Raw genomic sequence first — 27,087 nt, 5'->3', positions numbered from 1 at the left:
ATCAGGGTCAGAGTTTTGGGCCTTCAGGGGTGATGATAGATTAGTAGAGACAGATGGAGGGAGAAGATATAAGAGAAGAAAGCTCACCCAACAAATGAATCACATCCAATGTGTAGTGCTGACTTCACAGGATGTGAGCATGCAATCAAGTTGTGTGTGTGTGTGTGTGTGTGTGTGTGTGTGTGTGTGTGTGTGTGTGTGTGTGTGTGTGTGTGTGTGTGTGTGTGTGTGTGTGTGTGTGTGTGTGTGTGTGTGTGTGTGTGTGTGTGTGTGTGTGTGTGTGTGTGTGTGTGTGTGTGTGTGTGTGTGTGTGTGTGTGTGTGTGTGTGTGTGTTCTGCTACTGAGTTTATTCATACTAGCTTCATTTAGAGCTTTTGTTTAAATAGGTGGGCCTAGTTCTGGTTGGGTGGTTCCATGTCAAAGTTAAGGTCCTTGTTGGGAGTTTGATCCAATGGCCTTCATCATTTCTACTTCTCCTCTTCTCTTGCCTTTTACTTCTACTTTTACACCATCTTTATTCCTCTTTTTTGTTCATGTCTTTTTCTTTTGTAGTTAGGAGAAAGCAGGCACTTGGAGAAAGCAGGCACTTGATACACACAAAAACAAACTAAATCTGTTTGTATACTATACACAGTGTACATGGTACACTTCACTTTCTTTCTTTTAAAGGTACTCTCTATTTTCTCAACTACCTGTAGCTTTAGTCTTTGAGATCACCACCACCACGGCAGCTCTTGGCACCTATACTGGTAAAACTATACAGTGGGGTTTGAAGGTTTGGCAACCCAGATAAAAAATGTGTAATAATGTGCATAAAGAAGCCAAGAAAAGATGGAAAAATCTCAAAGGCATCAAATGTTAGATTAGACATTTCTATAATATGTCACAAAAAGTTAGATTTTTTTTTTCTCCATCATTTACACTTTTAAATTAACAGAAAACAAAAAAATGGCATTTGCAAAAGTTTGGGCACCGTGCAGAGTTAATACCTTGTACTGCCTCATTTGGCAAGTATCACAGCTTGGAAACGCTTCTTGTAGCCAGCTAAGAGTCTTTCAATTCTTGTTTGAGGTGTCTTCGCCCATTCTTCCTTCCGAAAGTCTTCCCATTCTTTCTGGGCTGTCTGTCACACACTGCTCTTTTAAGGTCTATCCATAGATTTTCAATGATGTTGCGGTCAGGAGACTTTGAAGGCCATGGCAAAACCTTCAGTTAACGCCTATTGATGGAAGTTGATCCCATCTTTTAAATAATATGAATAAACAGTATGCACACACACATGGTCACCTGCCTTTTGGAGATTTTTCCATCTTTTCTTGGCTTCTTTATGCACATTAATCACATTTTCACCTGGGGTGCTCAAACTTTCAAGCCCAAGTGTATACTGGTAAAACTAGATACTTTCAGTATCTGAAGCAGTTACAGATGGTTAAAAACAGGCTCCTGGATTACAGCCAGACAAGTGTAAACACACCTGAAGTCTTGTAACATTTGGAAAGGTGTTTTATTGCCGCATTTATTCATATAAATCTAGATAATAAACTCAGTGAAATATGTCAGTGCAAAGAAGCATCAGTTTAACTGGTACATTGTGGATCATTTATAGAGAATGAATCACACCTTTGCAATGCTGATCTGTCAAGTTTGCACACAATAAATAATAATATCGCCACATGAAAACATGTCACATGTTCTGGATCAGGATGTTGAGTTCAGGTTAAGAGGGTCGATTCCCTCTGAGGCCACAAAAGGTTTTCAGCTGCTCAGCGGGTGAAGCATAGCAGTGATGTTGTCAGAGGATGGGGGTTCAGACAGCAATGCAGGCCTAAAAAGAGATTTGATTTCCTGTGCCCATGATACATTAGGTTTAAAGAGTGTCCAATTTGTGAGTTGCAGCAAATGTCACAAAACTCTGCTCCGAAACCATATTTTCATAACTGTGTTTATCACACTATGAAGAGACTGTGTTTCAGGTTTTTATCAGAGAAATTAATGATTCACCCCGGACTTCCAACCACACACTTCATCCACATGAATGCTGCTGTATGTGTTGGCACAGCACTTAGTATGGACAGGTGTGGGACGTCTTTTGAAGTTGTAGCTTTGATGGATCCGATCGTTGTACACAAACTACTCTCTTTGGCTATGCATAACTCTGAATCGCTTCCAGCTGTCACATGTGCCCCCAAAAGTTGTTTGAACAGGCAGCCAGTTATGAGAAAGCTGCCTTATCAAAAACCAAATATAATCATCAATGCAAACATCCTGCTGAAGCAGCGCATTCTTCAGCTCTGTACCCATACATGTAATACCTGTTCCTGAACTTGTACTGCGTTTATATTGTATGTTTTCAAACTGTAAAGTGCATATATGCCTCATACTCTGTTTCTGCTCGACTGTCTAACTTTCGTACCTACTTTGTTCTTTCCTCTAGCTTCAATCTTGTTTTTCTGACCCCTCATAAACCCCCAGCAGCGTGATGAAACAAGTTTTTGTGTATGTGCACACGTGCTTTCGTGTGTTTTTATCTTGGGCCAGAAAGCCTTGTAGAGGCATTTCTGTTGACATTAATCACCCTTTCTACCCTTTCTCGGTTTTTGCCCCCCTTTCCCCCCAAGTTTTCCAGATTGTTCTGTTTTTTTCTCACTTGCGTGTATTTGAACCTTATTGACCTTTTTTATATAATGTGTCTTTATGATTTATTTAAATATCTGGAGGAAACAATCTCTTCCTTTTGCACTTTTAATTTTAATTTGTTCATTTAAAATGCTTATGCAAACATTTAATGGTTTCAGCTCATCCAATGTGTGAATTTGCTATTTCTTGTCTCACATTGTAGAAAATTAAATATAACTGGCTTTTTGGCTATTGGTAATTTTAAGATTGAGCTCTGAGAAATATTTATTATATATATATTAATGGACAAAATAATGAGCAGACTAAAGGATATGAAAATAAACCTTAGTTTTAGCCCTACTGGGATCTATTTTAATTTTTATTATGTACTGTATCTTAATAAAGGCTTTCTTACATGAACAACATTACATATGGCGAGGATAGTTGTCTGTTGTACAGTTGGCCACTGAGAAAGTCCGCTGCAGCAGCTGCTCGAACGTTTAAGACCATCACTTACTCTCCTTACTAAACATTTAAACCTGCAACTTTCACAGCACTACTCGTTTTACTTTCAGGCAGTCACTGCTGTACTTTGAGGAATCTTATAGATGAAAAGAAAAAAAGTCTTATTCAGTGTCTCTTTCTTCCTGGGTCTGACCCTAATGTATACTTCATTGTTTGGATATTTTAAGCAACACTTGTGTTAAATCAGGCTTAGTAATCATATTGTCATTGCTCATTGTTGTCATTGTTCCCTAGAAAGAAAGTTGGACATCTTTTATACCTGCCCTCACACACATATCTTATTCAGGTGCAAAACAGGTCATAGGCACCGTTATGGATCATGCGTATGTGTGCACGCTTGCCTTTGTGACTTTGTACCCTGTATGGATTTTTAGAGCGTGTGCGTGTGCATGTCTGCCTCCACGTGTGAGTGTGCGTACGTGTGCAGTGACAGTAATAGGAGTTCAGCTATTGTACGTGTCTTTGTAAAACTAATTGCAGCCAGATGTACTGTGTGATTAATTATAGGTGTTTTCTTTCAGAGGCGACAGAACTGTACATTATTATAATTACCCAGAGTTTTGCCCCATAAGGTCTGCCAACCATTACCTAAAGATGAGACAGCTGAAATAGCAAACTTGCTTGTTTCTTAAGACCAAAAATAGGTCACTGGTTGAACTCTGATGGGGATTGAGAAAAGAAGTTAGAAATGTTGGTGTCAATGTTCAAATGTTGTGTAGTGCTACAGTAATATGAAATATTATCCTTAGTACTGACATGTGGCACTTTCAGGTGTCAGAGTAACATGCAACAGAACAAATTACCGTTTTTATGCTCAGTTAATGCTTAAACTTTCTTAAATATACTTCTTAAAGAAAAATCGACGATGTAAGTAGCTGGTGCGCTGAAAGAAACCAGGAGCTACTGTACGTAATAAGAACAAACCTTTTCAAAAAAAGAAAGAAGTAAATTTAATGACTAAGAACTGCCGATTTGTCCTGCCATTTGATGATTAAACCTTTTAACTTTCTTCTTTTATAAAAGTGTCTTTGTTAAAATGTATTAATTGGGCCTTGTAGTTATCTTTAGTATAACACTTTGCTCGAGAAAAGTTTGTTACACTATGTGTGAATTGGTATAGTAGTCTCATTAGTGAGACCTCGTTGTCATTATTACACTCATTCTTGGGAATGAGGCTTATTATGAAGTTATGCAGTTCTACTTTATTGTCTCAATTGGCAGCTTATTATCAGAGCTGTCTTACCCTCCCACCTCCTCTTATCTCTCCCCCTCTCAGCCCTCTCCTCCTTAAATCCCTCCTTCCAACAGCCAATAACATCTGCTGCTCTCCTACTTTCCTCTCATCTTCATCTCTTCTTCTGCTCCGCTCCCATCTGTCACCCTTCCCCTATCCACTCCTATTTTAACTTTCCTAATACATTTCCAAATTTCTCTCACTTTCATCCTCCAGCTGCTCTTAAACTCTACTTTTCTACTACTTCTTTACAGCCACTGCCTACCGCTGCTCCGGTCTCTCCCCTTGAATATCTATTCACATAAAAATTATGTATAAGATCTATAGTGAAATTCCTACTCCGCAAAAGAATACACCTAAACCTGGATAACTGCAGCATCCAGCATCATCAACACTCATGTCTTGTCCAACATGCTTGTGAAGCAGTGATTTTTTTTTTTTCTTCAACAAAGGCAGCGTGTGTTTTGAGGTGATGTAAGCAAAGACTGACTCAGTCCTTGTGACATTGACATCTCTCGGTCTTTCAGCAAGCGATTACTGAGACAGCGAGGCACCGCTGCTGTAACCCGACACTCTGTGTGTGCGTGCGCGTGCGCGTGTGCGTGTGCGTGTGTGTGTGTGTGTGCGTGCGTGCGTGTGTGTGTTCTTGTTTAACTACATTTGTGGGGTACCAAAACCGGGAATACATTATACTTGTGGGGCCGGAAAGCTTTGTGGTAAGGGTTAGAATTAGGCTATGGTTAGGGTGAGGATGAGGGTAAGGGGCTAGGGAATGCACAATGACGGGTCCCCACAAAGATAATGAGACAAAGTGTGTGTGTGTGTGTGTGTGTGTGTGTGTGTGTGTGTGTGTGTGTGTGTGTGTGTGTGTGTGTGTGTGTGTGTGTGTGTGTGTGTGTGTGTGTGTGTGTGTGTGTGTGTGATGTTCACGTTATTACATGATTGTGTCATATAATCTGAACTCCATTTCTGCCCTCCTTGTCTTCTCGTTTTTCCTCCTCTCCTCTGTCTCTGTATCTAAATCTGCTGTAGTTTGCACAGTTGGCTTGACTTTAGCTGTCAAGGAAACCATTTTTATTGCTGAAAACATTCTTTTGGGCCTTCACATTCTTGTCTAGTTTCCTTGAAATAATTTTGTCAAATGCCACTATCCCAATATGCAGGTTATTACTCATTTTGTAATTTTGTTTATGGTGAGAATACTGTAGATCAGGCACTGTATGGAACATTTCTGCTATGTGTGTCGTCCCAGGACCTCCCAGGACCTCACTTCCGTCCTCACTTCCGCTCTCACCCCTCCTCTTTGTTTTCCTCCCAATTTGTCGGTCACGTTTGTGTGCACAGTGTCTACATCTGTGTAAACCACATGTTTATTCATGCATTCATTGTGACATTTTAAAGGAAAGGTAAATCATATATTTTAGACACGCTTTAGTTTAAATGTGTCTACTTCAAAGTTAATAAGAAAGCAACATAGAGCAAATGTATGAGGAAAAAGTAGGCTAATGGTTTTTTAGCAGTGTGTGAGCTTTGGCAGTAATAAAATCATTTGCAAAAAATTTAACTCCAAAACTGCATGAAACAAAACCATTGTCACTCATCAAACATACCTACAGACAGACAAACACACCCAACCACACACACCAACAAACACTCATTAGTATATTTGGCTGCTGGACGTTTCTGGAGGTCGTGCATTTGTCACTTACAGATTATTCCGTTTGTAGCGCATGGTTCTATTGGTAGCCTATATCTGTTTAATGTTTCTGATAACCACGCCAGAGCTGGAGCCTGAATCAGTTTCTCTCCTTCGCCTCCACCAACCAGCCTCAGAGGGAACATAGGCCACTGTCAGGGGAGGAAAAGATCAGAGAGACATATACATGGCCACAGAAGGCCGCATAGAGATATAGAGGGGGAAAGAGACCGTTGACTTATTTCAAATTCACGTAATTTTTCACTCATTTCCAACACTCCCTTTGTCTCGTTCCCTCTCATCTCTTTCCACTCTCCTTTTCCCTCGACAGGAGCTAATCCCCCTTTTATGCTTGTTGTATGGATGGGACTTGTGAAGTGTTATGTGTCATTTTTTGCACGTGGGTTTGTACTGTTTGTGTTTTATATGTGTGTTTGTGTATATCTCGTTAGGGTTTTCGTAAATCTTTTGCCAACCTCGGGGGCTTGTGGAGTAGGAGGACACAAACACCCACACACTAGAGCCCGACCGATATATCGGCGGGCCGATATTATTGACCGATATTAGGTATTTCCCGATTTGTTTGTATTGGTATTTATAATGGCCAGTTTTTAAAAAATCATTTAAAATGACAAATAAATGATTCTGATAAATGAATATGTAAAAAATAAAAATGGACTGTCAACCATGTTATGAGCATTGGCGTTGCATAGTCTGTCCACTAGAGGGCACTCTGCAACGTCCCTGTCGGCAACACTATTTTTTGGGTATAATTTTTTTGTATATATCTTTAATATATTGTAATGTTCCTCTGTTCTGTTGTGACAATAAAACAAATTATTATATAAATCGGCATATTGGATTTTTAAATAACCAAATATTCGGATCTATATCAGCCTTAAAAATCTTTTTTCAGTCGGACTCTATCACACACCCACATCAGAGAGACCGTGCATGTGGTATTCTTAGTCAGTGTGTGTTTTTGCCAAAGCAACACTTAAAAAATGTAAGCTGACAGTTGAGTACTCTCACTAAAGTGGTTGTTTAGCCCAAATAATACTGCCCGCATGCGCAAGGGCCCCACTAGAGTTGGCGTGACGTAAATGTTGTCATCAGAAGGTATTTGCATGGGCTCTGTGCGGACATCTGCGTACCACCAATTGTTATCACCGCACGGAGTATGCGCATGCGTGTACTTGTCTTCCAAGTGGAGGGTATAAACAAACCTATGCGCCCATGGGGAGGAAAAGGTGTCTGTTCAGGAATAAAATCGAGCCTTTTAGTCTCACAGAACATAGATGTTGACTGCTTCAAATATTTAACACATATTTTGAATTGCATGCTTTTACTCTCCTCTCTGTCTGTGGCCTAAAATAAATTTGGGGATCTTTAAACATCTCTATGGTGCATTTTTCTGTTGCAGAAAAGAAAGCACAGGGGATTCCCCGTGGCCTATCGGCAGCCTACTATGTGCAGAAGTAGCAATGTCTGAATATTTGATTCTTTGGACCCATGGGTATCTTTCAAAATAAAGGCAAACATTATATAATAGTGTACAAGTATGAAGATATAGCTTTAAAGTAACAAGTCATTTTCATTACTTAATTCAACTTGATTAAAGTTACCCTGTAGTTTTCTTACAATATGTTTACAATAACTTGTTTCTCAACAAATCACATTGTGTGTATCCTTGATGCCTAGCAAACATCTTGAGTGCATTTCCTTCTTCATAAGACATTTAAGCTAATTTTTGACAAATAGTTTTTACTTTTACATCCATGTTTGCTTGCAGTCTTTTTTTATCTGTCAAACAGTAGAATAGCAGGAAGCAGGAATGTGTTTTGCATCACCAACATGTCCATGCGCACGGACAAGATACCAACAAAATGGGAACCTACTCATTAAAACATGGCTCCATAGAATGCGTGGTCAAAAATGTATTCCAGTTTTTCAGGCCAATGCTGATGGGTTGAGACTCTGGGACCAATTATCTCTTAATATTTTAGTACAAAGTATATACTGCATTGAGTATAATTTTACTTGTAGCTGAAACCAGCTGATTGCTTCAGCCAAGCGTCCATATTGTTTGCAGCAGTATACTGAAAAACACAGAGTGCTGCTACTTGATTGGATGCCGATGGCTGTTGATGCTCTTTAAGTGAAACCTGAGATGTGCTAAAGTTTAGCCTGGGCGTTAAGAGTGGAGGCCTTGATTTAATGGAGTGTAAAGGGATAGTCCTCCCAGATAATGTAATAGTGTTATCCGGGACAGCCCTCTTCCTCTCTCTAGCAGTGGCCTAACCGTCTGTTAGATCATCAGTTACTGGAACAAGGTCAGGGCCTCGCTATAAGACATCATTTACACCAAATGGAATCCAGAGAGACATGCCCATAAGCACATAGCAACAGACAGATGTGGATATATAATGTTTCCTGGTAACGAACTTCTGTTTAATTTATTGGTGTTCTAGTAGGCTTTAGTTGGGATTTTATCCATGATCTTGCTACAGTATATGGGATGTTACTTTTTACTCCAAGTGTCTTTTTTTTTTTTAAGCATTCATCCAGATGTTGTGGTAGTAAAAAGGATTTGAAGGTCTGAGAAGTAGACACTTTTGGAATGTATCATACCTATCAACATAGTGTGTCTGTGATTGGTTTGTTTATTATATGTTAATAGAGAGGCAGATGGTTGTACGCTATATTAAGATTGAAACCTTTAGGTTAATAATCCCTTCCTACACACACACACACACACACACACACACACACACACATACATACACACACACACACACACACACACACACACACACACACACACACAGTAAATTGTATTTACTTAAAAGTCTAAAGTTTAAGTGCAGGCTTGTTGCACATAGAAACACAATTGCTTTATATTCACACTTGACATACACACATGACACACAAGTTGCATAAGCACTGTCTGCCCTCCTCTGCAAAAGGGGTCAAATTCTTAGAAGTTGAAAGAGTTTTGGGTACCTTCAAGGCAGGCAGGTTTGCTGATATATGAGAGCCATTACTTTTGAATGTTGGGAAAGGAATTCATCTTCCTTTCAGTTCAAATAGCATTTTACAGCCCAGACACAGCCTAGACACAGTTAGGTGCCACTTGTTTTTAAAAATCGTAAGCGACGTGTGCGTGTGAGTGGGCGTGTGTGTGTGTGTGTGTGTGTGTGTGTGTGTGTGTGTGTGTGTGTGTGTGTGTGTGCGCGCGCGCACACCATTTTCCTTTTGCTCTCACATACACACATCCTTTCCAATTCAGACTCCTCCAAACCTATTTAAGATCACTCCTGATAATTTGCTGCTGTGTTACCAAAATAATAATGAAGCGGAAGCAATTAATAAAAAAAAAGCCTTCAAATGTGACCAAAAGTAACCATATGACCATAAAACTTGAATCTTTGTTTTCTTCAAGGGACTTCATTGGATCATTGTTTCCTGTTTGTGTTACAAAGGAGACCATTGTTGTATGCTAATCATGTTAATCAAAATCACAATCAATGAATAGAGCTTTATTATAATCCCGAATATTGGAACCGGTTGGCTCAGCTGATTTGTTGGACATTGGTCATGGATTAAAAGCCTCAGACAATGTTCTGTAATGTGAAGGTCACTGGTTCACAGATATGTTGTAACTAGGAACTACTGTGAACCATGCAAGCCTGGCATGTTATCATTTTCACTCATGAGCTCCAAATTTGGGATAATTTCTGGTATAATGGGATTTGTTGTGCATAGCATGCTGTTCTGTTAAGGATTAACACTTCTGAGTTGAAGTTCCCCTTATTATGGTTAGATTTCCTCTCATTACCTTGGATCAAGACGGCTGGATCAAGTGGCTAAACAGAAGGGTGTGATGTGGGAGAGGAGCCGTTTTTTAAATGCATCCAGCTTGTATTCTGGGGGAATCCCGTGAATGGAAAAATGGGAGAGTAGAAAGAGTGAGTAAAGGATGGGGAAAGAAAGGAGAGGAGTGGAAAAGGTGAAGGAAAATGAGAGAGGAGCAGTGGGGAGACGGAAGAGAGAAAGGGAGATGAGGCGAGACCAGCAGAGCAGAGGCTAATGACTGCATTGGCACATGGTGTGTGTGCTTGTGTGTGTTGCACAGCCAGGCACAGAGAGATGAGACAATAGGTTGCACACTGAGTGGCAGGCTGAGATGGCACCTATTGTTAACACAGACACACACATTGGGGTTGTTATTGAACCCATCTTAATGAATGGGTTTGTTTGTGGTGCCTGTAACAAATCAGACAAAGTAAAAAAAAAAAACTACATTACATTAGATTGATACCTAATCACAGGTATTTCTTTGTGGAATTTGGACACACAATTGGTGTAATTGTCCTTGTTACTGCATAAAACACCATAATATATGTATCTTACAACATTTCCTACAGAAACACCTGATTTTAAGCCACAACTAGGTCACATAACAACACACACACAGACACATGGCCCTGGTTACTGCAATATTTAGAGTGGTGATTGATGGGAAACCAAAAACCACTGAAACAGGAGAAAATAAGGAGGGAGGGGCGGGGTGACGGAGAGACAAAGAGTGAGCGATGCAGTTGGAATGAAAAACAAGATGGGAAAGAAAAAGATAAAGCAAACACGTGGGGAATATAGGAGGAGGGTGTGAACAAGTAAACTTGAATCTCAGTGTTTCCTTCATTTTGCTGAAATGTGTGTTGACAATGACAATGAGCTCAGTCTCCAACACTTAATCCCCCCTCTAACTTTTACTGGAACTTATGCATCCTCTATCAATAATCAATTAAGATTAAAATCATTCTTATTGATAACAGATGCTCTCCCTCTCCTATGCTGGCTAACTACAACAAGCTGTGGTAAAGTTCTTGGAGAGTTTTGTGTGTGTGTGTGTGTGTGTGTGTGTGTGTGTGTGTGTGTGTGTGTGCCTGCTTGCTGCAGAGTTCTGTGCAGGAGAGCATATCCATGGTGGGGGGATGTTACTAATGGAACACACTAGGTCTTTTTCTTGCACTTATGGATACACTTCTGCAGAGACACATGTGTCCCCTGTCCACCGCTGCAGGTCTTTACTTCATATAGAAACAAGTCTGCACATTCGCTCAACTGAGAGGCCTAATGTAATCAAGATTCACAGATTTTTCTCTTGAGGTACAGACTCTTTTTGAAATTTGGGTCAGGGCTCAAAGGTTGATCAGAGGGAACAACGAAGTGGGTCAGCAGCACATTCTGGAGGAACTGAGATCAAAGATTTATAATTCAATTAGGTTTCCAAAAAAGGTTGCTTGATTATGGTTTAAAAACTCAAGCTGGCAGTTGTTCGCTGCATGTTGAAATAATGATTTTAAAGTATAACTAAAGTCATGCACAAAAGCATTTTTTTTGCAGCTAGTCTTATCATCGCTCTCAAACTCTTTTTTTTGTATTTGTCTTGTAAAACGTTTGTGTTAGGGCCATGTGTTGATATTCCGGTTGTGTTAGGGCAATTTGCTAGCAAGCTGCAATCACAGGTAAACAGACTAGCCTGTGGAGCCACATGCTTAGCTATTAAAGGTGTATTGCATAGTTTGCTCCATTATGGATATCCAATATGTTATTCAATATTAATTATTACAGATAAATTAATGTAATTCTTATTCTTGTTGTAATGTTCATAATATTGCCTATATGATTGTAATATAATAAACACATTTTGGTCCCTATTACTGTGAGGTTACATTTTAATACTGTTATATCCCTACCCAACTGGTAGGATCATTAACTGTAAAAAACCCTTCAACATGTAACACGTTTACTTAATACTTAAACCTACTTGGCTGATGAAATAGTAACATTTTATGTGACTTTGTGATTTTACTGTTGAAGCTTTTCTCTTATGGATTTGTTTCCTTTATGTAAACACACATTTCTGTTACAGTATATAATGGAAAGCCTAAGAAACAGACACAGACAATCATTTGCTATTATATATGCTATATTTAGCCTTCCACTGTCCCCAACAGAGATCAGGCACTTTGGACAACATCCTGCGAGTTTCGGTACCCAGAAACTACCTAATAGTATTTGTCGTAATTCAGTAGAGTACCAGTTTACCATGGGAGTGCTTATTGTCTGAGGTTTCTGGCACTCACTGCGGTGTCTCTTGTTGCAACCTTCATCCATCTGATGCTGCCCCCTTTCTGGGGTGCAACAGACTAGAGAAGACGAGAGAGATGATCACTGAGTGTTAACGCACAGTGGGATGTGCAGACCAGACAAGGTGATTGGAGAGAATCAGCTTTCAGATTCTCTGCAGGAAGCTGTATAATTCTTTAACACTGCTGATTCTGGTTCTGCCCACCTGTCTGGCTGATTAGTCGTGTATGTGGGTTTATGTATGCCTCTATCATATGTGTCCTCAGTTGGCTGTTAACGGAAAAGAAATAGGGCCGACCGACTTAGAGCTGCTGTTATGCAGGGATGTATAGGGGCTTCTATCAAGTCCTCTGATAGGCGAGAGTTAGAGGGCTTAGAGTGACAAGTTCTTACGTCAAAAAGGTGTGTGTGTGTGTGTGTGTGTGTGTGTGTGTGTGTGTGTGTGTGTGAAAAAGAGAGAGAGGCTTGGATGGAGAGTGAGAGGGCATTTTTGAGTCTGACAAACTCGAGTCTCATGATGTTTTGAAGCTCGGAGCAGAAAAGAAGGGATGGAGAGAAAGAAAACAACCACTCAACAGGAAGACTCATGGATCAAATTAATTCCTAAAATACCCAAATGCTGACAATTGTTTTTTATTAAAAAAAAAGTCAGATAGGCACATACTGTCTCCTACGAAACCTCTACTGTTCTGTATGTTTGACAGTTGTGTAGCCATTTAGAATGAAGTCGGAAATAATGATTTGATAATGAATAATAATGGATTAGGAAGCCCCCTTTAGACTTGCTGTCTGCTTTCTCTGCTAACATCTATACACACACACACACACACACACACACAGTAAGAGAGAGAAAAGTGTAGAGAGAGCAAGAGAGGTAGAAGTAATGTTCTATTGCCCTGACTGAGGGAGGTGTAGAACATTAATATGGGTGGCCAGGGTCTTTTCTGAGTGCTGCTGGGAAATGGAATGTTGGCTTCCAGTCAGTCAGGTGACCGACCGCTATTGTCATGTGACCACCCAGAGTGTCATGTGATCGTGATATTAAAGTGAATGAGACAATGGGAGTTTGGGTTGGTGAGCACATACATGGATGTTTCTGTGTGTCAGTTGCTAATGGTCCATCATCAGTAAAGTGGTTGCTGCAGGATGAAAGGATAAGCTGTTACGGGCCATGATGCACGCACTCACTCTCTCTCTCTCTCTCTCTCTCTCTCTCTCTCTCTCTCTCTCTCTCTCTCTCTCTCTCTCTCTCTCTCTCTCTCTCTCTCTCTCTCTCTCTCTCTCTCTCTCTCTCTCTCTTTCTGTGTATTAGTCATATGATATAGGTGAGGCCCCAGTTTATACATGTGACAATATGAGATCATCACCTCAGAGATTGTTCTAATCTCTGAAGCAGCTCACAAGGATTTCTAATTGCTACTAATAACATTTCAAAAGGCTTGACCTGGCAGAATCTTCAGTTCTGGAATACAACCTGAAAGGGCTTAAAAGGCTCAGGCTGATATCAAGTCAACTTTATTGTCAATTCTCTCAAAATATGCGCTAGACGTACAGAGATTACACAATATAGCATGTTTTCTGGCAATCAATAAATAAAGTCTATATGAAATAACCATATGGCAAAGCCTATTTTTGTATACTTCTGTGTGAATTAAATACCTGACAAAGGAAAAGTACAATCTTTCCTCATTTTATTAAGAACTTGAGTACAAAATGAACATAACAAGCAAAGAATCGTCCAATCATCGCCCAAATGCCGTAAATATATGATACATAACAGGGTTATGTATCGCCCAGCCATACTACCTTATCTCAGAATTCGAGGATTTGGTGGCACTGTAGCTTTAAAAGGATGCTTCTCTAATTCCATATTAAAAATAACAATACAATGTTATGAAAACTTACAGGCTTAACATTTTAACGGAAAGATGTCAGAATATTGATTAATTGAATGAAACAGCAAATTGAATTGGAGGCTCTCTCATTGGACCTCTATTTAAAGCTAGTTGCCATGGTGATATTCCTAATAATGTTGCCAGAAGTAGGTGTCTAACCTCCCAACGTCTGATCTTACGTCGCCTTAAAAATACTGTTGCTTCTTTAAATGCAATATAAAACTCTATGGCTGTGGTCTCACTCTGCGTTTCAGATATTCTGTCATCTGTACTTAAACCTGCTGCTCTTTCTCTGTTTTCCTGCAGCCCAATCCGTCCTGTTCAACTTTCTCTAAAAGGGTCACAGATATTACAATTATAAATATTTTAAATTATAAATATTTAAATTCAGTTTTTCCAGGTTAATTGTAACATGTCTTTCACTGTTACAGATAAATTAATGTAATTCTTAGTATTGTTTCTTGTTATATGCTGGTGGCTATGGCATTTAGTTTTGGTAAATAATGTTCATAATATTGCCTATATGATTGTAATATAATACTGTCTTTCACTCTTTTTTTCCATATCTGTTGCAACCCACCTGTCATTGTAGGTCATCCTGTGAAAACTATATTGTACATGAAAAACTTAATAATTTACAGTCACAGAGGAAGTCTCAACCATATTTGGACCTAAATCCTCTTGAGTATTTAGGCTTTGTCACATTATTTTCTCGTTGTGAGGCAGCTCTGATTTTGTTTATTTTTGGGTTAGTGATGTGCTGAATGTGTCAGCTCTGGTTAGACACAGAGCCGGTGAAGAAACTAGAACAATTCATGTGGAAACACATTCAGACAGAGCAAATAAACACATACAGACACTCACTAAAACCGAAAAACAAGCCTAGCACAACACACTAACAAAGTAACCCTTACAACAAAATAGAAATGAATTTGGGATGGACACAGTTGATCACATAACACCTTTTACACACATGTTCATGTGTAAGAGCATGAGTTATCAGGGGTATAGCTGGAATGCCCATTAAAGTGTGTGCATGCGCGCGCGCAATTTCTACATTTCAATAAAAAAACTAGAGGTGAGTCATCATCTGTAAGAGTGAGAAACGGCAAAAAGTAAATATAGTGCATTATTTATTTATAAATCACTTTATAAACTAGTTTGTCACAAAGTACGTCTCAGAGAAATTAAGTTTGTATTGCACTACTACTGATACAAAGACACATCAAAATACAGTCTTGTTCTAACAGATGTTTGTGGCTTCTTTGATAAGATGAAAGGAGAGTCTACTGTTTCATCCCTATCCACATCCTTCTCTAGTGCTGCATTTTGATGTAATGTGAAGCCTGATGGTACCTGGTTTCATATTTCATTGCATTTGTAGTCTGGCAGCATGTTTTAGATGGAGCATCAGTGTGTTTGTTTTGTAAGCATTTGTTATTCATCTGCTCTCTATTCTCTGTGTGTTAGTACCTTTCCTCCCCACCCCCCAAACCCTTGTCTTGCTTAATTTGAATGTAACCATGCTCACTATAATAGTGTTGGTCTATTAATATAACATCTTTTGTTTTGGTAAATGCCCTCCAGATTTCAGGGGAACAATGTTTCCTTAGTTTTTATGTATATGAATGACTAACCTTCCTTTTCTGTCTTGTGTGTAGGATCGCAAACTGTCCAAGTCGGAGCGCCAGCGCTTCAAAGAGGAGGCAGGGATGTTGAAAGGTCTCCAGCATCCTAACATTGTCCGCTTCTATGACTCCTGGGAGGGACCATGCAAAGGAAAGAAATGTATTGTTCTGGTCACGGAGCTCATGACATCTGGCACGCTTAAAACGTAAGTACATGAGAGATAAAAAATAATTTCCCAAGATGTAAGTTTAGTGACCTCGTAAGTTATTGGCATGGAAAACAAAGACTGTGTTTGTAGTATTTAGTTCATGTTTTATCATGTGAAACACTTTTTGGAGGGAATATGTACAAACATGTGCATCCATATTCTTAACCACCTGGTTTCACCTTTACTTCTGAAGAGCATTACAGATGATGACTCACCTCTAGTTTTTTTTATTGTAATGTAGAAATTGCAAACACACACACACACACACACACACACACACACACACAGTGTCCTCTTTACTGTCAAACCAATTCACAGTTTTTCTCTATTGTCAACTTCAAACGGCCTTTCGCTGTTGCGTCATAAGCACATCACATCCCGGCAGAATTTTAGTGCTAAGTGGGTTGTTAGCTAGGGTTAGTTAGTGTGTCCTTACATGCACAGTGTGTGTCTGGCACTCAGTCAGTCGATCACGTGTGTACTGTAAATGGCACAGTCTGGTCTGATTTCAGCATCAAATGCACAAAAAAGGTTTGTCAAGCTCAGGAATCTTGGGGTGACTCCTTTCTATGTGTGTGACAAACTGTATATGTGCAGTTTGCATGTAAATACCAGGGGCGTCTGTCAATCTATCCCCTCCACCAAATTTACTTTCATTGTCCATGCTTTGACCGCATGCCAGTCTCTCTGCTGTATAGAATAGACGTTTGTCTGTGAATGTGATTGTTTAGCTTCTGATACAATGAAAGGATAAATGTGGGACATGTGGTGCACAGCGTGCCCCACGCAGTGCATCGTGGGACATAGGCCTACCTGCCAACTGCTGCGTCTGCTGCAGATTCCTCTCATTCCTGACAGAGAGAGACAGTCAGACAGTGGGAAAGAACAAATGAGGCGTACATAACTGGTAGTTATATCCAGTAGTCACAGAAAGAGGGAGACAGGCAGTCAAACAGTCTGACACATGTGATAGTGAGACAGTCAGCTAAAGAAGCAGATAGATGCACGAATATTCAAATCAATTGATCAATCTAATTATCCAGTTTAAATTTCTAAGTGACAGTCGACGCAACTGGTGACACGCGCAAAACTCTAACTACAGTCTGCACAGCTGCAGTTCCTCTGGACCAAACTCTAGTTGGTTTTTCATAGCTTGAACACAGTTTTCAAAAGTCTAAACACTTATCCCATGACTTTAACCACAACCTGCAACACTGTGGATCTACAGCATTTTGTTCAAATGCTAACACACTGCTGTCAACTGTTCCTGTTTTGGACTTGTTAGAGAACACATACAGTAAAAAAATATATATATACTGTGTATATATAATTAAAGATACCAATATGTCCAGGTAAGATGTAAATACTACCTTTACTACAGTAATGGAGGTTAAAGCATTGAAAAGACCACATTCATTTGTATTGATGGGGCCGGTGCATGGCAAGAGAGGACATCCAATGTGATGTTGATGAAAACATGCGGCCTGATGCTGGAGATTACATAAATTAGTAATGACATAAATTACTACATAAAAAATAAAAGTCTGTATCTATAGAAGCAAAATGCTGATTTCTAGTCCTCGTTAACCTTGACTGGTTATGTTGTAAAATAAAATAAATCCATGTGAAAGAATTACTTCCTACTTTTCTAGAAAATATTGATTTGTGTGAAATCACTCAAATTATTAAAACTGTGAAGATTAAAAGTGTTTTAATTTCTGTACTGGTGTTGGATGCTAATGTTTTTACTTTGCGTGTTCTGAGTGATGTGTGTTGTCTCGATGAATGTTTGGCTGCACTGAGCTTGTTTTGAGATGTTTGTGAAGAGTTGTGTTGCTTGGCGTGAGTTTTGCAGCTGATGTGAACCGTTTAGCTCAGGTGACTGTTGGTAATACAGACTGTGGTTAGAGTTTTGCACAAGTTGCTTCAGTTGTGACCACCGTTGTTTAGCAGTCAAGAAAAATCCTGCAACACAGCACTGCCAAGGACAGTAGCACCCTCCACTGGAAGACTGAAAAGTCTTCATACATTTTTTTAACAAATGGAGATGCTCAAAAACATTTAGTTTGCTGTTACTTTCCAATACCTACTGTGTAGAAAAGGAGGGAAGCAGGGAATAAAAAGGTTTTAGGAATTTCCGTATGATTATTGGGGAATATTACTTGCATCCTTTAGTAATAAAAATAATATTAATTAAATTAAACTATATATTGTGTATGTACAGTTGAATGACAGTAAAGTCTGCAGATTAATCTTGGACTTAGATTTAGACAGATTATTGTTTGGTCAGTCAAACCTTAGTCTTGTATTGCCAGATCATCTCCACAGCGATGTCTATTCGGAGATAAGGGAGAAAATGCTCTGGCTTGATTTTATTCCTTTCAACCAATCACAACTGTCCTGGGCGGCACAAAACCCTGATAGTGAATATGGTGAGAAAGAAGGGGTGCCGAATATCAAGCCAGCAATCAGGCCAAGCCCTTAGCCCAAGATAATGTCTTCATGTATCTTGTTTTATCAGACCAAAGTTCTAATACCCCAAAATATTCAGTTTACTATCATAGAAGAAGAAAACCAGCAAATATTCACACGTAGAAAGCTGGTCCCAGTAATCTTTTGGCATTTTTGCTTAAAATAATCACTTACTGTAAATTGCTGTCAGTCAATCAGTTAATGATCTGAAGTGTGTAATGCATGCGCGTACATGTGCAGAATCAAGACTGCACAGGGTTTTGGCTGTAATCTAGATGAAGACTCTGAAATGAGAGGGGCTGCTGTGAAGTGAAGTGAAGTGGTGGAAAAGGAAAGAGGGAGGACTGATATGAAGCAGGTTCGGGGAATTAAAGGCCCTTTATCTATGTGTGTTCCCTTATCTATGTGTGTCCATAGGTGGATTGGAGTGTGGGTGTGGGTGTGGGTGGGTGTTTGTATGTACAGTATGCTTATCTGTTCATGCATGTACTGTTTGTGTACTGTACATGTACTGTTCACATACAGTACATACATACGTATATATCTGCATAAATGTACTGTAGGCATGTGTGTTGAAAAGAGAGCCTGGTTGAGTGATTGTGCATAAGAGGTGCTTTGTGCAGTGTCACTCCAGCAGCGCATGCCACAGGGTTTAACTTGTCTGTCAGTGTCAACACTGTTCTCACATCAGAAAGGGATAGAAAGAACGCAGATACTTCTATCTAATAAATTACTCTATTTAACTTCTAAAGACATAGATAGATGGTAAGAGCCTATATAAGAGAGACACTCATCATTTAAAGCAAACAATCCGGAATTCCAGTTTGTCATTTGCTTCTTTTGTTTCTCATCTAGTAATAAAATGAATCTCTTTGAGTTTTGTGTCGTTTGTCGGACAAAACAAGCAATTTAAAGACATCAACTTGAGCCTTAGAAAATTGTGATGACAAATTGTAGACCAAACAATAAGTTGATCACTTGAGAAAATCATCTGCAGCCTAATTGATAATGATAATCATCATTAGATGCAGCACCAGTGTGGTCTTTCTCCGTTGTTGGTATGGAATGGCCGACTGTGATTTGGAATGAAGTAACTGCTATCGTTTGAAGATAACTTTACCTATTGTGAATGTATAGCATGGCCAATAATCCTGATGGAACTAGAGTTAATTATGGGCCAAGGCCACAATAACCCGATTCATAACCTGTTTATTTTGATTCCAACAGTCAGCAGAGAGGCTGCCTTCTTGCCAGATTGACATTTAAGGGCCTCCGTGTTGGAGGATGCTGCTGCTGCTCAGGAGAGACTAATTAAAATAAGGGTTTAAAGAGTAACACATAAAAAACTTCAAGAGTCATGCGAGGAGTCTTTGGCGATTAGACCCCATTATGATGGCATCGTTTTACAGGGTAGTCATGCCACCAGCTGTAAAGTAGGATTCCGCCAATAGAGCTCAGACACTGGGACATGTTGGACAGCTGGTTCTGAAGAGCTGATCGCGGTGGAAGTGGGTCAGAAGGATCTGACAGCTGAAATGATGTGATGGATTTAGCTGTCATGAAGTGGAGTATGAGCTACAGTATTATCCTGTTTAAATGAAGAGGTGTAGAAGTATAAAGTAGCCACAAGTACTAGAATTTAATTGAAATACCACTGGATAATGACTGTAGTCTACTCTGGTAAAGACACAGTGTCTGTAACTCTAAAACTACCAGCAATCTGTGATGCTGAGTCCAGAGTTGTCTGAACGGCTCCTTGCCAGATTAAGCCAGATTTGCAGAGTCACTGGGTAGTTCAGTAAACTGCCAGTTATTCATTAAAATCGACAGATTTAGTATGAGCTAAATTTAAAGCTTGGACATTGAATTTAATGCAGTAAATAGATCAAGGACCAAAGGATAATTTTGAGCTATACAAACCAAACAACTTTAATGAATATCACGTATCTCAAATCAAATTGTTCAGGCTGCTGTGATGCAGTGAAATTAGCACATACCACTAATCAAAACATATATATGAGGAGTTGTAAAGTGGTTAATCTCATTTGAATCCTCATGGTCTGGATGATCAGAAGACAAATAACCCTGCTTCTTCAGTTTGTACTTGAATTTAACTAATATTATATATATATAAAGAGCTGAGGAGAGCAAGGCAGAACAGTACCAAGCTGACAGGAGAAAATTGGAAACACTTGGCTAAATATTTAACTGATACGTTAATAATTTGATAAGTTATTCAAGAGTGACAGTCAAATGGATTTTGAATAAGTTCCCAAAACTCCAAAAGAGAAGTTTTGAAGGAAGCCCTTTCTTCGAATCAATTAAATCAATACAAATAAAAACAACTGCATGTTTGAGTTATTTGGCTAAAAGTGAAATCTGGAAGTGCTGTTGTGCAAAATTCCCGTCCCGGCCTCCCTGGCGATCCCGTGGGGTTTCCGCCATTTTTCTCCTACATTCAAAAGACACACAAACGAGGTGGGCTGGAGACTCCAGATCACCCACAGATGTGGATTTGTGTAAGCTCTGGGTATGCCTGGAGGGCAGTCAAAAGGTGTCTTCTTACTTTGAACCCAGGGGGACATATTGAGGTTAAGTGCGAAGCTAATGGGAAGCTCCCACTTAGAAACCAAGTAAAAAAAAATCTAATGATGTGCTTAAGCATGGCTGCTATTCTTTCATTAGAACATGCAATGTGACATTTATATGATGATGTGATGAGATGCTTGTGCTTTATTGAGTGTAAAAATGACTAACCTAATTGGTTAAAATAGTTGAATGCCTTCTTAAATAGAATAGCCTTTTGTATGGTCAAATAAATACACACATATCAGTATAAAGCATGTTCTCAGTCCTGCTGAATAAAGTTCCTGAGTACTAACTGTACTGTGAATCAAGCTCTTTGTATCCAGATTAAAATAGATGTCTGTTTTTAAGTGGTTATATGATTAAATCTGTTTGTCTCAGTATTCCAGTGGTTATTTGGCATGCGTACAGTCTTTTTTTTTTTTTTTTTGTCTTTTGTTGTAACATTTGTGTTTGTGTAAGTATTTATTATGTATCTTTTTAGGTTGGAATAGTCTGACCGTAATCCCTTTTGGTTGTGTAAGCTTTCATTTTTAATTGAGGCATTATCAGTGTTTCCGTTGGTGCATCTTATCTGGCTATTGTCTGCCTCTCCATTTTTTGCTTTGAAATAGTTACATGTGTTATTTTTATTGTCCTGCATTAATATAAAATAATTAATTTGATCATCACTGATATGAAATATATAGAATACATTCAAAACTCTTCAGAGTGAGTGCCCCTAAACCTAAACAAAACGATGCTTTAGATGAGATATAGGATGCATAGCTTCTCTTTACGGAGTGGCCTTCAAAGAGGAAACTAGTCGGCAGGTATTGTGTTGAGAAGCTGTGCTTGGGTTGAACCTGTTTCGCTCTGTTTATTTTGTACATTTAATCTTGCTTTGTTAAAGACATGCCGTCTTATGCGGGATTTCTTTTTCCTGCAGCTACCTGAAGCGTTTCAAGGTGATGAAAATCAAGGTTCTTCGTTCGTGGTGCAGACAGATCCTCAAAGGCCTCCACTTCCTGCACACCAGAACCCCGCCCATCATTCACAGGGACCTGAAATGCGACAACATCTTTATCACGGGGCCCACGGGCTCAGTGAAAATAGGGGACCTGGGTTTAGCAACGCTGAAAAGGGCCTCCTTTGCCAAGAGTGTCATAGGTAGGATAAAGCATCCGACGGCCACTGCATGTGTCTCACACACACGCACACACACACACACCTGTCAGTGGTCAGACATAAAGCTGTATTTAGATCTGTGAAGAGGGAGAAAGTTAAACAACAACCATAATTTGCGAATTTTCCTCAACAATCCAATTTCAATCTAATTTTACTTTACATACAGTACATACCTTCACACACGCTGTCATGTATAATCACGGACACATTGTGAACTGCTACACACGCCTACTGTAGATACACTTTACTTTGTCTAAATGTTTTAAAAGCAAACCGCTGGTATTTGAAATGTGAACTACACACCAGTCAGTCTGCTATTAAGCTAGGATTAAGCTGTCTGGAGACATGATACACACCAAAAATTCACGCTGCACAAAATACACACTCAAGTCAAGTCAAAAGTGTCTCCTGTGTTCCAAAATATTACTTGGCTGCCATTCAGTTAGTTAACCACAGACCTGCTGGTATCACACACATTCACGCTCTGGTACATTATTGTGCAAATTCTCATGAACTTGAGGTGAAAATTATATGCTTTAAAAATCTCACAGCTTCTTTGTAGTAGTTAGGCAGACCTCAAGTATTTGGACACTTGCAGAAATCCTCAAACAGACACATACACACACACACACACACACACACACATATGAATTGTATTGCTTGTGCACACACACGACAAGTCTAGTATGTGTTACCACTAAGTGAGGTTGTAATTTAAAATGTACAGCTATGTTTAGGGAATTGTTACGATTTAAGTCCTCAACTCACCATAGATCATTTTAATGTGTTACTTAACTGACTGAGCCAGTTTTTTTTAAAGCTCTGACGCTTATTTAAACCTCATAGTGTACAGATACATATTTATTATAAAGAATTTAAGATGTTGACTTTAACATCACTCCTATCACAAAGTACTTTGAGAGTTCATTGTTTTTTTTTTCTCTCCTTTTCATCAGGAACACCAGAGTTTATGGCCCCAGAGATGTATGAGGAGAAATATGATGAATTAGTAGACGTCTACGCCTTTGGGATGTGTATGCTGGAGATGGCTACCTCAGAGTACCCTTACTCTGAATGTCAAAACGCAGCCCAGATCTACAGGCGGGTTACTAGTGTAAGTCTGCATATCCTGTACAGTAAGGGTACAGTAAGGTTTCTTTTCAATGCCTCTGCTGGGAATGACTGCAGAATCACCATGTAACATTCATGTGTTGCATCAAACAGCCTCGTTTGTCTTTTTTGTCTCTAATCTCAACCCTCCTCTCTGCGTCTCTCTCTCTATTACTCCCCCCATTTTTGTTTACGGACTGCATTAATAAGTTTAGCATGAGCTGCAGGAGATCCAGTCACATGATTGTGTTTTTGCGGTGATTAGTCCCTCTTGTTTATTTTCTCTCCCTCCCCGCCTCTCTCCCTTACTCTCTCCTGCAAAAGGGAAAACAGGAGCACTTTGGGAAGACTTGTTTGCTGCATGTTTTTCTCCACCACTAGAGAGCAATACCAAGCCATGTTAAATATAGATAGGTCAAAACAAATCAAAGACCTTAAAAACCCTCAAAGAATGTTGTTGTGTTGTCTTTGAGCAAGGCACTATAACCCTGGAGCTTCTCCGAGGTTTCTCTGGGAGAAAATTGAAAATAAATGCAGAGAAATATGAGACATGTCGGAATGAAAACAAAATGTGAATATAAAACTAAAGCATTGACCGCTAAAAATGTAAATGACAGTTGGCTCGAGACACTGACAAAAAATGAGACAGAGACCAAAACTCAGACGGGGCAGACAACAGATGCAATATTTTAAGTGGTTTGCTGCTGTGGTCATTACCCCAGCAAACACACACACACAGACACACACGCACACGCACACGCACACGCACACACAAGCAGATGAGAGCTGTCTCCCTCCTCTCCTAACAGGACTGAGATCAGCTTTGTGGAGGCTGACAGTGATGGTTAATGGACCAGAAGAATTTACTAGAATCTCTTTCTTTTAATCTCTCTCTCTATCCTCCTCTAGTGCCTCCCTTATCTCGCTGCATCTATCTGTCTTTTCATATCTTTCATTTCAGCTTTAATGGAAACATAAAATGATTCTTGTGTTGTCGTAACATCATGTTTTTACTTACTTAATTACATATTTTTGTTCAAACTAAGAAAGGATTACTGCCATTATCCCTAAATATTTGGCTAGTAATACTACGGAAATGCGTTGCTGTTTAGAGCTTATGGATGAGTGAAACATCCACCTCAGTTAAACAAGTGCTTCTCTTAATTCGGGTAACACAACAACATTAAAATTGAATTGTAACTTTAAACACACTGGCAGCACTTCCCTTTAATGTTTATACCCAAACATTTTTTTTTTTTAAATACACTAATCATAGCCAGAGAAAGGCTGCAAGAGCACTTGTGATTTGTTTTGACAAATGTTACTTTTTCAGAAATGTCTCATTATATCATGCTGTAATATATATTTAGTTTCAGTTCACATGTTCAGTTATGGAATTTATCAAATCCTTTCGGTTAATTCATATTAAGGGATTTGGATTAAGTCTCTAATCATTGCTGGGAGAGAAAAGAACCGTCCTCTGTCTTTCTGTCATCTGTCATTTCTCTGAATCTCTAAATTTGATTTAAGAAGCTCCATGAGCAGAATAAATTCCAACAGTATATTTCAATACATATGGCCGCCTAGCCCTCTTGCCGCCCTATTCTTTTCCTCCCTGTTTCTGTTACCTCATCTCACTGACACAAAATGAAATTACACCCCAAATTTGATCAACATATTTGTTTATTGTGCTGACCTCTGCCTCTCTGTTTGTGTGGGTGTGTTAGTTAAGATTTAATAGCAGTAATCTCATGTATTGAAAGCCAGAGGACATCATGCTTCTTAGATCATTTTATTCAGTCAGCTTGACTTTGAGTCAAAACAACCAACTTCATGTCTTTTTATTTGTCATTGTCACAAACACACATACGCAGGCAACCTTGTGATAACCCCAGGGTGTCCCAGTCATCTGCTTCCTTTAATTTCACTGCCTATTCATCTTTACAGCTTCCCACCCTCTGTTTCTAAGATAGACAAACAGACCTAGGTTAAGCCCTGATATGTTTAAACTCCAATTCTCATAAATAAAGCAGTAAATGTGAATTCAAAGCTTTAGTGCGTAACTTTTTGATATTAATGAACATCCGTTACATTTAAGCCATTTTCAAATGAGTTACTACAAAGCTAATTAGGACTAGCGGCTCCAAAAACTCTTTTTGTATATCTTAGTCTGGCTATATGTTCAGAAGATTGTGGCGTTCGGTGACTTTTGCACGCAGAAGCTCAAGTGAAGATATTTAACTGCGGAGTCCATTATGTTTTTTAAATTTTTTTTGTCCTCATTTGCGCCAAGCAAGTGCGTGGACGAGGGGTGTGGGTGGTTCGCGGTCACGGAAAGCTTGTGGACACTTTATGTGGACGCACCGACAGTGTTCTCATTACTTCTCCTCAGGGGGCAACAGAAACAACGCGATATAGCTTTAAATATACTTCTCAACCTCACACAAACTCCATTGTGTTATGATGTACATTGGATCATATGACGAAAATTAGGCTTACTGCCTCTTTTTACAGGCACTTTATTGTAGATGCGTTATTAAGCATATTAAGTTACTCTGACAGGTCACTAACACAATTTGCCCTTTTAATTACATTTTTTTTAAGAAAGTTTGTCCGTGAATTTAAAAATATTTTGTGTCTATTGTAGCATATCTAGCAATTGCCCTAATATTTTCTTTTCATCTTGGTCAACTCTGTACCGGTATCAGGCTCTCACATGGTCACCTGCTGTATTGCAGTTTGAAATTTCAGCTTGATCGGTCAGTTGGTGGTTGAGTCTCTTTGAGGTGTAGAAAAAAGAATCCGAGGAGTCATGAGATAATTAAAAGGAAAAAATATATATACAGTTTATGTTTGTTATTACATTTTTACAAAATTAAGATTCTTTTTGGAATTACTGGATTTTTTAAAAACTCTCTAGGTCTCCAAAATATTACTGTTTTTTTAGAATAAATACCTGGGGGAAAACACACTTTTTTTGTCCAGGTCATAACTTATTGACATGTGAATACTGGTCACAAGTAGACATTGCTTCCTTATAAGCGGTCACTAGTCAAAAAGGTCAGAAACACATGTCCTTTCATTTGCAAAAAATGGGAAAATACATCTCAATGATACCATAAGTACATAATCTTGTTTCACATCAATATTTCATTCTTGAAATTTGCTCAGTATCATAATGTGCACCCATTTCCCATTTTGAACAACGGATATACTTCTAATACTTTGACATAGAATGTTGTTGACGTACTTCATGGTTTTTCTCCTTCTGGAACATTCCTGCCCTCAAATCAACCTTGTTAACTGAAATCTGGCATTCTCTGTATCTCTCTCTCCATTACCCTTTCTTCTGTCAGACTTAATACCATTACTTCCTCCATCAGTCCCAACTTTGTTTTTGGCCAGGAATTGTGTGTGTGTGTGTGTGTGTGTGTGTGTGTGTGAGAGAAAGAGGAGATGTGTAATGGTGAACTGGGGGGAGTTGCAGAAGAGAAACGGGCAAAGAAAGTAGGGAAGAAGTAAGAAAGGGAAGACAGAGTTGGAGGACAACAGCAGAAGTAGGTGGTCAGTGTGACAAGCAGTTAGCAAACTAGTTTAGACTAAAAACTGCTTCTGACATTTGTCAGTTAAACAGATCTCTAATCTACTTGTCTCATTGTCAGTACTTCTTCGGTAAGTTACCTACAATTTATCTGACAAATCTTAAACCTGTCCGTCTTTTTCAAAATGCATTGAATTGATGTGTGTGTGTGTGTGTGTGTGTGTGTGTGTGTCTGTGTGTTCGACATATGT

General features: G+C 39.1%; 1 protein-coding gene across 1 annotated transcript in view; it reads left to right on the top strand.

Moving 5' to 3' along the window:
• Positions 1-27,087, top strand: part of wnk1b (WNK lysine deficient protein kinase 1b) — an 85,424-nt gene that overhangs the window by 24,025 nt on the left and 34,312 nt on the right. The window contains exons 3-5 of the mRNA XM_034863815.1: positions 15,785-15,957; positions 21,947-22,167; positions 23,142-23,299. Coding sequence (XP_034719706.1) covers positions 15,785-15,957; positions 21,947-22,167; positions 23,142-23,299 — 552 coding nt within the window. The remainder of the gene's footprint in view (positions 1-15,784; positions 15,958-21,946; positions 22,168-23,141; positions 23,300-27,087) is intronic.

The sequence above is a fragment of the Etheostoma cragini genome, chromosome 23 (genome assembly GCF_013103735.1).
Source record: "Etheostoma cragini isolate CJK2018 chromosome 23, CSU_Ecrag_1.0, whole genome shotgun sequence".
Lineage (NCBI taxonomy): Eukaryota > Metazoa > Chordata > Actinopteri > Perciformes > Percidae > Etheostoma > Etheostoma cragini.
The sequence above is the reverse complement of the archived record's forward strand: the minus strand, read 5'-3'. Positions and strand labels throughout refer to the sequence as shown.